At 39.9% G+C, this 14850-nt stretch overlaps 1 protein-coding gene across 1 annotated transcript in view; it reads left to right on the top strand.

Annotated features, from left to right (window-relative positions):
* The first annotated feature begins 424 nt into the window (after positions 1-424).
* KCNU1 (potassium calcium-activated channel subfamily U member 1) overlaps positions 425-14850 on the top strand; it is a 53233-nt gene continuing 38807 nt past the window's right edge. Inside the window, exons 1-14 of the mRNA XM_009640540.1 lie at positions 425-583; positions 2358-2474; positions 3303-3364; positions 5335-5425; positions 6197-6308; positions 6740-6815; positions 7266-7341; positions 7682-7852; positions 8290-8381; positions 9038-9148; positions 10650-10755; positions 11815-11897; positions 12766-12835; positions 13260-13415. Of these exons, the coding sequence (XP_009638835.1) occupies positions 425-583; positions 2358-2474; positions 3303-3364; positions 5335-5425; positions 6197-6308; positions 6740-6815; positions 7266-7341; positions 7682-7852; positions 8290-8381; positions 9038-9148; positions 10650-10755; positions 11815-11897; positions 12766-12835; positions 13260-13415 (1482 nt within the window). The remainder of the gene's footprint in view (positions 584-2357; positions 2475-3302; positions 3365-5334; positions 5426-6196; positions 6309-6739; positions 6816-7265; positions 7342-7681; positions 7853-8289; positions 8382-9037; positions 9149-10649; positions 10756-11814; positions 11898-12765; positions 12836-13259; positions 13416-14850) is intronic.

The raw sequence follows: 14850 nt of genomic DNA, 5'->3' as shown, positions 1-14850 counted from the left end.
CCAGAAGTTGAGTGGAGATTCCAAAGGGAGTACTGCAGTATGTGCGTGTTGCAGCTCTTGAAAGGAAGCGTGAAATGGGGTCTGGATGGATGAGTCTTGAGTGCTGCGTGTGAGACTCCACGGGTCTGTATTAAGTAGCTTGTGTTTATACAGTGACTCTGTGTAGAGGGAGAGCCAGCTTTATAAACTGAAGATATTCCAGAGAGAAAGTAACTTGGTAACATCACTAAAAAGATACAGTTCTAAATTAGAACCCCCATTCAAATCCTTCCATTGCAGAGGGAGTCAGACCAGTGCGACATGATGCACAGCACTGGTGCTGAGGTCACTGCCATGTCACAAGAGCAATGAGTACTCTAGAAGGTCAGGACCAAGCAAATAAGGAAGCTGAGGAGGAAGGTGGCAGAACAAAGTGATTCCTAATATGGCAGGAAAATTTAACCTCACCTGTGCTCTGTCCTGTCAGTTGGCTTTTATTGTACCATCTTTGTTTGTGTTCTTGGGAGGGCTGTTTACCATACTGGCTTTCAGGCTGGCTAGGTGTGCTTATGGATTCAGCATAGAGAAGATCTGGATGAAAAAGGTAAGGGCAAAATCTTTTTCAAGTGGGTCATATTTTGCATGTTTATGTGAGAATGCAAGAACTATATTTGGTAGGGAAGGAGTACTAGCTTAGAAAGTATCTTCTCTTACAGTGCGCTAAGCATGGCGTGTTCAGGGAACGTTTGGTTTAGTTTTGTCTTTGAGTTGATTAACAGTGCTTTTGGTTTTTGCCAGTGTAGATATTACTAGCTGTACCGACATATATATATATATATATATATAAAAACCTCAGCACTTACGTATGCATGTAGATAAACAGATGCACGCAAGAGCACTATAATGCTTGCCGTTTCAGTCCACATTTGCACAGAACCTCCAATTTTTAAACACACAAGATCATATGTGCAAACATGCAGTATTTCATACACATAGATGCTTAAACACCAAGGCAGATTTCATAGCAGAAATGAGGAATACATGTGCATTGTCAAGCTGTCTCTCAAGACCATAACTCCCCACTCTGTATACTGCAGCTGTTGGAAAACACTGTCTTAAGTTGTTTTTCAGTATTTTACAACAGCCTTTGTCACATGGGCCGAACAGACTGGACAAGGAGGGGATTAAGCGTGTTGAAAACAAATTCACCACCAAAAGACCTGTGATCTCTTGACCCTGGTCCTCCTTGTGTGCATTGTGGAATTTTTGAGAAGGTATTGGCAGCTCCCAAGGATATCACCAGGACAGTTCCTACGAGATATCCAAGTCACTTCTGTATCTGATTACGGTGTAATTTGCAGGACTGGAGAGCTCTTTCCTTGTGTCACTTCATGTTGCCTCCAACAACTGTTGCAGGCCGTTTCACTCCATCACTTCCAAGGGAGGGCTTGACGTTCTCATCAGCTCACCTAGATTGTGTGGGCAGGAAATGCAGGGAACACCTGTGCTGCTGGCAAACTATAGGCATTTCTGTTTGCCAAAATGTTAAATTAATCTGATTCTCTGCTGTTCTTTTGGCTGCTGAGCACAGGTGGTTTTTAGTTTTTAGGTGTTAGCTCTTTACAGATTCTGGTGCCTGGGAAACTGAGTGTAAAAGAGAGGCCAGCATGGTATCTTACATTACAAGCAGCACTGGGTTTTGGTTTTTTTTTTCTGGTAAGTGTTTACAGGTTTTCTGTCATTGAATAATCTGTGTTAGGTATGTGTTAGTTATTAATAGCTGTATCTGCAAGAAGACAGAATCCTACCTCATAGCGAAAGCTGATCAGAATTAGCTGAAGCTATACAGTAAATCTAAGTCTTACCTGGGGCTGTTCCTGGCATACATTAAGAGGTAACAGGCCATGTTAAAACAGAACATTAGAACTGAGATATTCCAGGGTATATGCTAGGGAAATGTCTTACATGGTCAAAACTGAGAAAATTAATTCACACCTGGCATAAGATAGGAAAGGGTGGGGAGAGTAGTAGAGAGCTGTTATTAACAACAGAGCAGACTCTTCCTTTCAGACTCGGGTTATGAAGCAATCACTTTAAGGTGATGAGAATCAATGTTCATTGGTGCAACCAGCAGAGAAGAAATGAAACTGCATCTGTATATCCCAGTATGTGTCTGCATGACATGCTCTCAGTGAATTCCTGGGAGATTAGGCTTTCTGAAGCTTTTAGGAGCTTAGCTGAAGGAAAAGCTATTCCACCCCCATCTCACTTTCAATCCCCATTCAGATTTGGTGGTGGCTGGATGTGTTGGCTTTAGCTATCTTGGGAAACAGTATCTGGCAAAGCCAGGGTTAACAACCTGTTTGCTTCTTTGTCAGGACAAAGATGTCTGGTGGTCCCACAAAAGGAAACAAAGTTCGGTCTACTGGATAAGAGTCTTCTCTACGCAGGTAGAAATGATGCTATCAGCTCAAACGTCTATGGGGTGTGTACTGGTAAGTAGATTGGTTGGCACAGGTTTCTTCTAATGCAGGTGCTGTGGCATATCTGTTCTTATGAGGACATCAAGTGAAAACACAAGTATATGTCAAGTTCTGCAGTTCATAGGTCAGACTTTCTCCTAATACAAATGTGTTTGGCCTGGGAAGTTGATTTGGAAAATTCCTAAGCAGGGAAAGTTATATAAAATGACTGAAAGTCGCCATCTAATGTCTCCCTAGATCTGATTGTAGAGAGACTGCTGGGCCTGGCTGCACAATCTCTATCTTCTGGGTAATTGAATCGCTTCTGAGTGATTCAGCCCTGGTGGCATGCTTGGTGGCTTACTCTTTCAATGGGAAATTATTATAACTGATTATATAGTGGTAATCATTTTTGTTATTTTAAATGCATGTCCAAAGGCTATGCCAATGACACATCTCAGTGGAACATAACTGCCTTTTTTTTTAATGTAAGCATCCTTTTGCATATTAGATTTTAGTGGCTGCAAGTGGATGAGCAACTAGGCCCATGGGTTTGATGCCCTGGCCTTTCACAATGACAGCCAGGGAACTGGAGTTACGAAGTCAGCTGCATCCAGCCCTCAACAATAGCAAATGAACATGACAGTGTTGACTTTTATTGGTTGAGATCTTGGTTCATTGTGCATATGCCTAACTAAAATCTCTATCTTGGGATTGCTGCAGAGTGTAGGTAACTGAATTTTGTTCCTTCTGCCTCCCCTGTAAGTCATAGAAAAAACAGAAAAAGTGGTGGTTTAGATGGAAGCTGTGTTGCAACCAGAGTAAGGCTTGTAACATCCTCTTTGATGCCTGTATTTTCAGGTGATACTGGTGTTTCTTCTGAATATTGGTGCTCTCATCATTTATTTTGTCAATCTTGCTGAGTAAGTAGATTACTGATGTTTATCAAAAAAACCCTTATTCAAACAAACTAGAAACAAACTGCCAAGCTGATGTGTTTTCTAAGAGCTGTTTTGTGGCCAGGTATGAGCCAGAGGAGCCGATGGGCACTGATACGTGACAGGCCCCTTTGAGCTCCATGGGTTGTCAGGTACATATTCCCCCCTTTCTTTAAGATGCCAGTACTTTACAGGGATTACAGATGCCAGAAGAGCATACCCTGGGCATAACTGCATGATAGCAGCAGCCTGAGTAAGGCATGGAACTACACAGTGCAGCCAGAAAGGAAAAACTGTGGTTTGTGTCTTTCTGTTACAGCTGTTGATGTTTCACCCTATGTAGGTTTTCTGTGTGTGTACCTTCAAGGCTAGATTTTCAGAACAACTGAGGGACAGATGTGCAAATCCTACAGCTTTTGAAAAGGGTCTGGTGCCCATTTTGGTACAGACATTTTCAAAAGTATTCGAAGCCAAGCTGTTGCGAACTCAAAGTTTAGAGAATGCTAGACTCTTAATAAAGCTCACCACTCACTACCCAAAGCTCTTTTGAAAGTCTGGCCATCTATTTTTGGCACCTAAATGGGAATGGAGTTCTTCTATGGAATCCAGCCTTCAGTAGACAGTTTGATGGGAATTAAATAACAAGACTGAGTAGCCTCTGTAGCCTCTACCAGCCTCCACCTGAATACATACATTTTGTAGAATGTGCTCAGGGGTAAAAAGATACCAACATGTAAACCCCTTTGATTTAATATGACAGAGCATTGTTCTCAGTTCTTTTCTTGGACTGGTGCACAACACTGGAAAAATAAACTGGAATCATAAAATGAAATAAAATATAAAAGCTGTGGAGCTCTCTGAACTGAATTCAAGCAGCAGGGGTGAACCTGAGACGCAGAATTATACATCAAGAGCAATCCAATGTTGTGTTTAATCCCAAGACATTATAAATCTGACAAACATCTAGGAATAGCTTCAGGAAGGAAAGTTGGGTTTTTAAGGAATAAGCAGGCAGTTAATCCTATTTGCACAGAGTTCTTTCCATGAATAGCATTACTGCTGTAGGTGAGAGTAGATGTTCACCAGGGCTGACCTATGGGACTATTTACTTTGTTGTGTCTCTGCTTTCAAAATATCCCCTGCATGGGTGAAGGAAGAGGTGCCTCAGATGTCTCGTAATGGATGTATCTAGCTCGCTGTCAGCCTGGTATAGCCAATATGTCAGCAAGCGGGTGTGAGGATGTGGCCTGTAATCTCACTGTCAAACATCTGTTGTTGGACCAGGTGGTGCCAGTGGGAAAAGCTTATTCCCACAGCTTTCTACTGCCAGAGTTTTACCACTTGCGTCAGCCTTCACTGTTACACTTTGTTTGAGCAGTCTGTAAGCCTATTTCATGCAAGGTCAGGGAGTCTGGCCTAGAAAATTTAAATTGGTGTTGTAAGCTAACCTGGCAGACTTTGATGGAAACTACTCAGTGCTTCAACTACTCCCTTGGCAGTTAAAGGCCATGCTCAGAAGGGGTTCAATGAGAAATAGCTACAGGAGCTCACTTTTCTGCTGACTAAGCTGAATACAGAAGAGTATGCTGGTCCACAGGAGAAGGGTGAAACCATTTTCCTGAAGAGTCAACAGAAGGATATCCATAAGCACTCTATAAATACATGAAACCCAATCTTTCCAGTGTATTTGCGTGATAGATAAATAATGTCATGTTTTAACATGCTTGCTAATACTAATGAAAACCTGCTACTAACAGCCATTTATTCTGCCTAACTCAATGAGGAAGTAGAGATTTAAATTACACAAAATTGTGAATACACTTAAATTTTGATTTAGTGATTATTTCATAATAAAAACCCAAACCAAATGTCACTTTATAGCCACTCTATTACTTATTTCTGTTGTCTTTTTTTGCCCTACCCTCCACTGGCTGTGATGTCTATTTCTGAATTAGAGCAGAGGAATTCAAGATCTCCTTTCCAGACAGCATCCTCTATGTAGATACGAGCTTCAATGCTTTCTTCCTCCTTTACTTTGGATTACGGGTAAGGGCACTTTATGGGAAAGTTGAATTAAAAATTAACTATACTTGGGAGCAGTTTACCTGTGCAGACAGCAGGTGCTCTGTAGTATAATATTTGATTGCCTGAGCTTAACTCAGAGCCACTCTGTTTTTTCACCTTTCTTGTAATTACTTTATTTTCTCCCTATGGAATCTGGTTATTTCCAGCATTTCTGCAACATTTCCCAGCTCACACTTTAGCCTTGTCTGTCTCCATGTCTTTAAACCACTGAATGAGTTAGTCAGGTCTCTCTCCAGCTTCTCTTGAACAAGTTGTATAGCTGTGTGCTGGCTGTTGTTAAAATGACATTAGTTGCACTGGTGTGAAATACATTTTGATTGTAGCTTTTGATATGAGAATTTTTGTCGAAGTCATTAGAAAACAGGATATTCCATTATAGATCGATGTAATGAGGATGGGGTCTTGCCTGCCCTTTGGTTTTATAATTCATTGTTACTGATATTGCAGTGCCACAGAGAAAGACACTCTAGACAAAAGATGAAAGGGGCAGATGAGAGGGAGAGAAAGAGAGCATCATTATACCTTTGGGGGTCCAACCCATTTTGTGTTCTTGGGGCTCCAGCCCATGCCTTTCTGAAACAAAACAGGAATGTTAAGGGGGTGGCCACAGAAGCCAAACCAATAGAGAAGGAAACAGACTGCAAAAATGGGTCTCCTCAGAGAGCTGCTGCCTTGCTCTGATGAGACCCACGATCACACAGCACTGACGCTTTTTGTGTTATTCATCTTTAGTTTGTGGCAGCAGATGACAAGCTGAGGTTCTGGCTTGAGCTGAATTCCCTTGTGGATTTCTTCACGATCCCTCCAGTTTTTGTTTCCTATTATCTAAAGAGGAATTGGCTTGGTAAGTAAGACTTGGAGATTCTGCTTTCCATCAGTGTTGTTCTGCATCTTACATCAAGACTCCTTTCAAGTTTATTTTGATTCAGGAAGGCTTTGATCATCAGTATGGGAACTGTTCTTTGGGAGCAAAATTAGGCCTTGTTGGCAAAAACTATAGTCTAGTGGACCTCTATGTCGCTTAAGGTTACAGCTCAAAGGACTGCAATTCTTAATTTTTCTGATAGTTAAAGGCCTCCTTTGACAGAGGTGGAAATCCAGTGGCATAAAGGCTCCAAATACTGAGCAATGTTATCCCCTCTTGCCAGGTTTGAGGTAGGATCCACCATAAATATGTGGAAAACAAGGCTTATGTATTTAAAATATCTGAATAGATATACTCCACTTCTAGGCAGATTTTTTTTCTTCTCCTCTGACTTTGTCACTTGTCTGCAGGTTTGCGTTTTTTGAGAGCACTTAGGTTGTTAGAACTTCCACGAATACTGCAGTTCCTCAGGATCACAAAGAACAAGTAAGTTAAAGCCTCGCCAAGTACACTTGGAAGCCTAGCATTCTCCCTGATGTGTGTATTTTGGCTGACTCTGGTAATAAAGGAAAATACTAGTGTTGCATATGGAAAAAAATGACTACCAATAATGTTGCACTGGAAATTACAAAAAATTTTGTAACCATCAGCTCGGTGAGACTCGTGCTGGGGAAATGAGTGGGGAAAACATAAATGCAAGAAATCTTAGAAGTTTGAGATTGATAAATGTCAAAAATGGGATTATTTGGCGCATTGCCTGTTATAGAAAGGGCTGGATGTAGCAAGATTTTCTAATCCTAAATCCTTCGTATGTAATCTTACACTCCCTAGAGAAGAATTTTGTTGAGTGGACTAGGGTCATGTAGGAAACTTTAAATCTGGCAAAGATTACGTTACATTTTAAATGCCCTGGGATTTTTCCTTTTCTATCTCCAGTTATTCAATCAAGCTCTCCAAGCTCTTTACTGTATTTATCAGCACCTGGCTCACAGCTGCAGGATTTATTCACCTGGTATGTATAATCAGCTACACATCCTTGTAACCTTTAATCAGTATTGTCATGTGAGCTTTGGGTATATGTTTTTTCCTAACAAATGCAGCATTCTCTTAGGAGAGAACAAATTTGTTGTACCAGGATGAAGCATGACTCAAGCCAGTGTAGTTTACTTGCATATGTTATCAGGTGTAATTGATACCAATTGTACCATTGATGCAATACACCTCTGTTCCCCTGGTAATGAATCACTTCTGCAATAACTAAAATAGTGCTAATTTTTTAATGAAATAATTGTGATGGCCTGAATCTAAAAATGATTTAAACTTCTCTCTTCTCTTTTCCCGCCTCTGGGCAGGTAGAGAACAATGGAGACCCTTGGGTTCAGCCTGCAAATTCCCAGTCCCTCAGCTATTTCAAATGCATGTACCTAGTCATGATGACCATGTCCACTGTTGGTTATGGTGATGTTGTGGTTCAAACAAAGTTGGGTCGAACCTTCACTGTCTTCTTCATTATTGGTGGTTTGGTAAGAAACCTGTATTTCTTTTTTCAAAATGGTAGCTGGGGACAGTGAACAGCAGTGCTGCCAAAAATTTGATCTTGGCAGGGTTGCAGCAGGGATTAGACATCTCTGAGCACAGAGAGTTTTGACATTAAGTATTTACTGGCATGGCTATGGAGTAATTTTCTAAGAGCTGGCAGGGCTTCTAATATGTCCTCTGCAGCTGCAGATACGGCAAGAGCCAAAATACTAGCCAAAATTAATCCAAGGTATCAGCAACATAAATCCATTATCACTACATCATACAGTTGTACATTCCTGCCAGTGATTTTTAGGAATCTGAAGTAAATTTCTCATTGTTGTTCCACACAATTTAAACTCTCAGAAATTAATTTATCATGGTTAGAAGAGACAGAATTGGCTCTGAGAAAGATGATTTTTTTTTTTTCTGGATGTCTTAGGTACTATTTGCAAACTTTATCCCTGAAATTGTGGAAATTGTTGAAAGCCATAAAAACTACAAATCATCCTATGAAGTGGTGAGTGGGAAAAAGTAAGTACAATTGCTATTTGTCTTTGGAAAATAAAAATCAGATCAGCAACTAGGCTGAGAACCAGCTCAGAAGAAATAAGAAGCTAAATAAAGTTTCCTGTAGTGACTTAAATGAAATCCTGAAACTTGCTCTTCCTTGATCCTTACCTCAAGGCTGTCTGAATAAACCTTGTCAACAGTACTATTCAGCAAGGGTTTTATGTCCAAAGGAAGAGGAGCTAGCTGACATAATAGCATAACTTAAAGATTGAAAAGACCTATTTTGGTGGTGGTATTTTTTTTTTTTTTTGGTGTAGGTGTGGTTTGGCTTGGTTTTGTTTGGAGGAGTTTTGGGGGTTGGGTTTTTTTGGCCACTAACAGGACTGGGCAGATACAGCTTTAACCAGGTCTTATATAGTTCCTTCTATGACCCCATTTTCGGAAAGTCTACCATTGACTGCTTCTAACACTAAGAATTCTTCTTCCTTTCCAAAATAACTCCTGAAGTACATAGTCATGATGGATGAAACTTCCATCAAACCAAAGATACAAACTGTCTTCTGTATTACTGGGATTAATATACTACAGGCAGGTGTGTAGTTTCATACAGTGTCAGCTTTGCAACAACCATTCTACTGTTTTCAAAGTCACAAATCTTGTTTGATCTCTTCCTGTAGCTATATTGTTGTCTGTGGTAATATCACTCTGGAGAGTGTCACTACATTCCTACAAGACTTTTTGCTTCAGGACAAGGGAAATGTTTGCACAGAAATCCTTTTTCTGGGAGAGTAAGTATCCTTATTTCCTGTAGATATTTTACTTTGATTCCGTGAACACTTAGGGGATATGTAAGAGATCTGAAAAGAAAGGAAAGCAGTGCTCTGTTACAAATGGTAGTTACAAACCAAATTGTAGCAATGAAGCTTTCATGCTGGAATATTCATGATAAAATGTTTTCTGTTGTGATCAATTAAAAAAAAGTTTCCCTGTAAATGGCATAGTAAGCTAGCTTTGCCAGACAGACCCGACTTTAACTGTTGCCAAGTCTGGCAATCAAATAATTGTCAGCGCGCTCAATTTCTTACACATTTTTTTGTTGTCGGGAGAAAATTTGTAACTTCCACTTGGTCATGCCAGTGTATGACAAAAGGAGGAAAGTGAAGCTACTTTTCTGTGCCAAAAATATCAGGCGTTTCAACTGTCCTGTCAGATCCCCTTCTTCTGCCTAGCTGAAGCTATTAGGTGTGTTTCTGAAAGCAGAAGCTTCAGAGGGAGGTGACTGTTGGGAGCACAAATACATTTTTTTTATCTTGGAATGCAGTGGAGGTGGGCAAGAGGTGAGCAGAATATTATAGGCATCTCTCTTGAAATACCATGACATTTTGAGAGAGCTGTTGAATTGAGGATGCATGGAAATGAGGTATCGGAATGGTTCAAAGACAGGAAAAAGTACTTTAGAGGAAGAGATGTAGAGTTCAGTCTGTTTAGCATAACAGGAAGAGTATAGGGAGTCTGGCTCAATTAAAGTGTCTAAGTAGCTTCACGACCAGTATAAAAATCTTCTTTAATCTGGAAAAGATAGGCATAACAAAAGCTAATAACTAGAGTTCAAAGTCAAGCAAACTCAAGTAAGAAGAAAGGCATGCATTTTCGAAAGTGAGAAGTGATTAATAATCACTGAAAAAAAACCTGTCCAGAGAATGGGTGGATTTTCCAACTCCTGTCTTTAAATCAAGATGGGATACCTTCCTACAGGGCATGCTTTATTACTGGGATCAGTGTAGGAATATCTTGATAATGTGTTGTACAGCTTACATAGAAGAGAATGTCACAGAAGTTCCTGAATGAGATAGTTTGCATAAATTGAATAGGAAAATAACACTTGAGTTGGAGAAAAAGTCGAAGTTCAGCAGTTTCATTTGGAAAGAGAATGCAGAATCAAGCCCTAGGAAGTGTCATTTCCTGACTCTTGTGGAGTAACTGTGAGCTGTAAAATTAGAGTTGTATGGATGGCTGTGGAATGATACTCATGAAAAATTAATGACAATAGCAGAAGACAGGAAAAATCCAGGAAACATTTCCATGACTGTTAAGTTTTATAAAGGCTTGTTTTCATTAAAATCTAAACTATGTACTTTAACTGAGCTGCCAAAATCCCTGTAGCTTTTTTTAAACAGCAAGTAGTTACGGCAAATAGCTTCTCTGAGAAATGGGGACCTGCAGAGAATGTAATTATGAGAGATTGATGGATTTTTTTTTTTCCCCCCTGTTGTTGTTTGTATTGAATAGATCTCTTCCTAGTCTGGAGCTGGAAGCTGTGTTCAAATGCTATTCAGCCTACACAACTTTCTTTTATGGCTCTGCACTAAATTCTGAAGACCTAAAGAGAGTTGGGGTAAGAACTTCATCATTTGCCCCTTCTTGTAGATAAGCCAACCTCATGAAAGTCTTGTCCCTTATGAAAGGATGCTTGAGCTGCGTGTACTCAGTTCTTGTTGAGATTTACACTTCAAGCAGCTCCACTTATTTTAGTGGTACCTTTTGCATACCAGTATCACTCATGGGAACTGAGAATGCAAGAGTCAGACATAACAGACTTTTCAGCCTATAAATTTTTCAAGCACTGAAACAGGAAAAATGAAGGGGAAAATCAAACTGATCGTCTGGTTTTGAAAGAGGAGTATTACAGAGTGCGGCATTTCTGGAAATTGTATTTAAATAATTGGAAGAGCCCTTAGCTCATCGTTAGGGTGTACATCATATTTGGGTCTCATTCATGGATGTCCAGAAAAGAAGAAACCTCATGTTTTGAAATACTGAAGACCCAGTAAAATATTCCAATAGAAGTAGAAGGAATGGACCTCCATTAAAGGGGAAAACAAAAGAACCCAAACCAAACCAACACTACCAACAAACAAAACACCACCACTGGCTTTAACTTAGTGTGGTTTCTATTTGTAGTAGAAATTTGAAATACAATGGTAGATCTCTACCCAGTTCCCAGGAGACTATAAAACCTCCACCATAAATGAAACTTTTTGTTGTTGTTGATGACTTCATTACACAGCGCTAGTATTGACTACATGACTGAGACAGGTCTTCTGACCTGCCCAAATACCAACCCTTGAAGTGCTTCAGCTGGACTTTGCTGGGGAAGAATATAGCAAAGCTGCCTCTTTTGTAACCTCTTCTAGGAAGATGTTAGTGCTAGAAACTTAAAAATGTGTTCTAGCACTTTGAAAATAGAAGTATGCATTACATGCTCTCTGTTTGACTGGAGCTGCATCACTGGCGAAATGTTCAGGCACGTGTACAACTCCAAGTAATAGGATCATGATGATCTTACACAAGTTTTTAACTAAAGACATGTGCCACTAAATCAGCTTACTCTTGGAGATTGTTGTACTTAAATCAGGGTTTAACCCCATATGAACTTTTCTCTCCTGGGATACAGATGGAATCTGCAAATGCTTGTCTCATTCTAGCAGATGTTCGTTCTCCACAACCTTATACTGAAGATACTTCCAATATCATGAGGTAGGATGAGATACTCCAGTGCTTTCATTCTCTGTCTGATTGATATTAACAGTGACACAGACAGTGCTGCTGGCAGGGGAACATATTTGTCCTGTCACATTTTTTTTCTGCCTGGAGAACTCTGAAAGCCAACTGACTGCTTTCTGCTATGATTTTATCAGATGTGTTGAAGGATTCAGACAGGTAGCAGCTGTGCAGCCTTGCAACCCCATACAGAATATAATGTTACTAAATATGGTGTAATTACCTTCTTCAGTGTCCTGAATATTAGCAGTCAAGGAGTCTGGCTCCTTTACGCTGGAGAGTACTACGTGGTGCAGCTCTGCTGTCAGGTCTGATAATTCTGCACATCTTCGTACTGGGTAGACTTGAACTGGGGACTCCCTTAGTTCTGCTGGACTCTGTGAATGTGATGGCACAATTACCATACCCCCAAACCAGTCCAGAAGTCTAAGTTCCAAACTGGAGTATCTTTATTTTCTGTTTGTAGGGCTTCTACTGAAGTGGAGGTAGTAGTTTATGAATGAAATTTACAGGTGGAATTGGTGAAGCAAATAACATTGATTATTGTTGCTTGTCTTAGCTCTAGACTTTTAGTGTTGATGACTCTTCACTCTGTGTCCAAGCCATGTGCCCTTATCTTAAAATCTTTTGATGGTGACTACCTTCCTCTCCAGATAGTGGACTTGAATATGCTTAGAGCGTAGAGGTCCCAGATATGGGCATTGGGTGATATGCTGCTCTTTGTCACTACGCTCCAATTGCAATATGCTGGCATAAACTAATCTGACTTGAAAAATGAGAGACCCTAAACCTAAATGAGAGCCAAAACTGAGCATATTAATCAGAAATTACATCTTTTGTACAGAGTGCTGTCTATCAAGAATCACTACCCGAACACAAGAGTGATTTTGCAGATAATTCAGTCTCGTAACAAGGTATCACAGTTGTCTGTCTGTCATGCAGGTTGTCACAGCTGAAATTCTGGCCTTTCTGAAATCAAAAATCTCTGCCTTTTGTAGAAACATGATCTTTGTCCCATGTCTCTTACTCGTCCAGTTACTAACCTATCTAGAATATCTTTTAACATTACTAAAAATAAAGAATAACTTTTTGTTCAGTTTTGTGGAAGTTTTCAGCAAATGCGCATTTAATGTTTAAAAAGAAAACCCTAAAAAACCCAAACCCACCCAAAGAACCTCAGAAGTCCACTTAGCTATCTGTTAGCATATTCCAGCACAGATTTAAAAGAAAAAAAAAAAAAGATAAAGGCAAGACAGACAAGAATCATCATTTTACAGGAACACTGTGGCCTTGCCCATCTCTGTGCTGGTCTGTAATCACTTTCCTACTCTGAAACAGGTACACCTGCCCAACATCCCCAGCTGGGACTGGAGGACAGGAGACAGCATCATCTGTTTAGCTGAACTGAAGCTAGGCTTCATAGCACAAAGCTGCCTTGTTCCTGGTTTGTCTACTCTCCTAACCAATTTGTTCATTGTGAAAGAGGATACTGAGGTACGTCCTTCACTTGTCTAAATAATGTGAATACAGCTCAGTGGGATCTTCTCTGGAATATGTGCCTGACTTCTGAGTAGAAGCTGCAGCCAGATCTTTTGAAGCTTATCTTGCTCATGCTGGGATTAAGCTTGGCGCAGAAGGCAATCTAAATCTAATTTAATACTTGAATTCAGTGCAAGAGATTAAAAGAGTGCTCTAGAGCATGCTGAAGCAGAAGAACTTAAGGATGCATTTTACAGTAGTGTGCAAGGGGGTGCCAAAGCAAGGGATGGCCCATAGCAAGCTGCGCTGCTGCACATAGCTGCTGTGTGGAAACACCTTGTCTGTTGCTATAGGTTCAAAAGCAATAACGTGATACTAGTGCTCTGCTGCCTCTGAGAGAACACAGTAAATCAGTTTGGGTTACTGCACAGTATGGACCCTATGGCTTCTCTGTGTCTGTGCTTGATTCCATTCTGTTTGGCGTTTGTTATCTGAATGTATGCTTAAAGCACTTCAGCAGAACCACTCCTGCTTGACACCCCCAAAAATGGGCTGAAAATCAGTCCAATGTACCCTTTCCACTTAATAGCATGCTTTTCTTCAGTATCCTTTTAGGCTTATTTATTTCTTTGGTTGGGTCTTAGGGAGTAATTTACACAAGAACAGTGACAATTAGAAATCCTGTCATCTCTCTGCAAGGAAGGTGATCCAAATTTATCCTCCTTTTATCTGTCTTTCCTCATCAGTATCTTCTACAACACAAAATTGATAAACTATATATTAACGTTACAGTACACAAGTTGTTCAGATATTTCCAAATCAATACCATAAGATTTAATAAAAACATAAAAAGACAGAACAATTAGGCGTGAAGTTGCCTGAACAAGTCTCAGGTTTGCTAGTCCTCGGTGGGCATGCTTTTGCTATGACCTAGTGGCTATATGTGATACTTCACATTAATCTCCTGCACAAAAGAATTTGGCTGCTGTTTCTCTCTTCAGGGACTTTTCAGTCACAAAATTAATTTAAACAAACTAAATAGATATCAGGTGAAAGAAATACAGAGTTTATCAATGCAGAAGTTGTATGTAGAATTGGCCTTTGTGGGTGACAGTGTTTCATTGACATGTGCTATTTCATTCAAGTCCAAATATTTCACAGACATGGCAAAGCTAGCGAAACTGATATTTTAATTTTTTTAAGCATACTATGAAAACTCAGCAAACTTTTTAAATTGAAAAAAGCCTTATGTCAAAATCCATTAAATAATTTTTATCTGGAAAGCAACACGCTTTAACATACTTTTAGTAGGCTATTAAGTTTTATGTTGAAGGCGTGTATGAATATATGCCAAGAGAATAGCGTACACTGTGACACAGTGTGGTGGTCTAATACCTGAAGGAGCTGTAAGCAGTAGAATGTTTTGCTGTTTTAACTACTTGGGTATAAA

This window comes from Egretta garzetta, unplaced genomic scaffold, assembly GCF_000687185.1.
Source record: "Egretta garzetta isolate BGI_Z169 unplaced genomic scaffold, ASM68718v1 scaffold296, whole genome shotgun sequence".
In the NCBI taxonomy this organism is placed as follows: Eukaryota; Metazoa; Chordata; class Aves; order Pelecaniformes; family Ardeidae; genus Egretta; species Egretta garzetta.
This window is presented reverse-complemented; position numbering and strand designations above follow the sequence as displayed.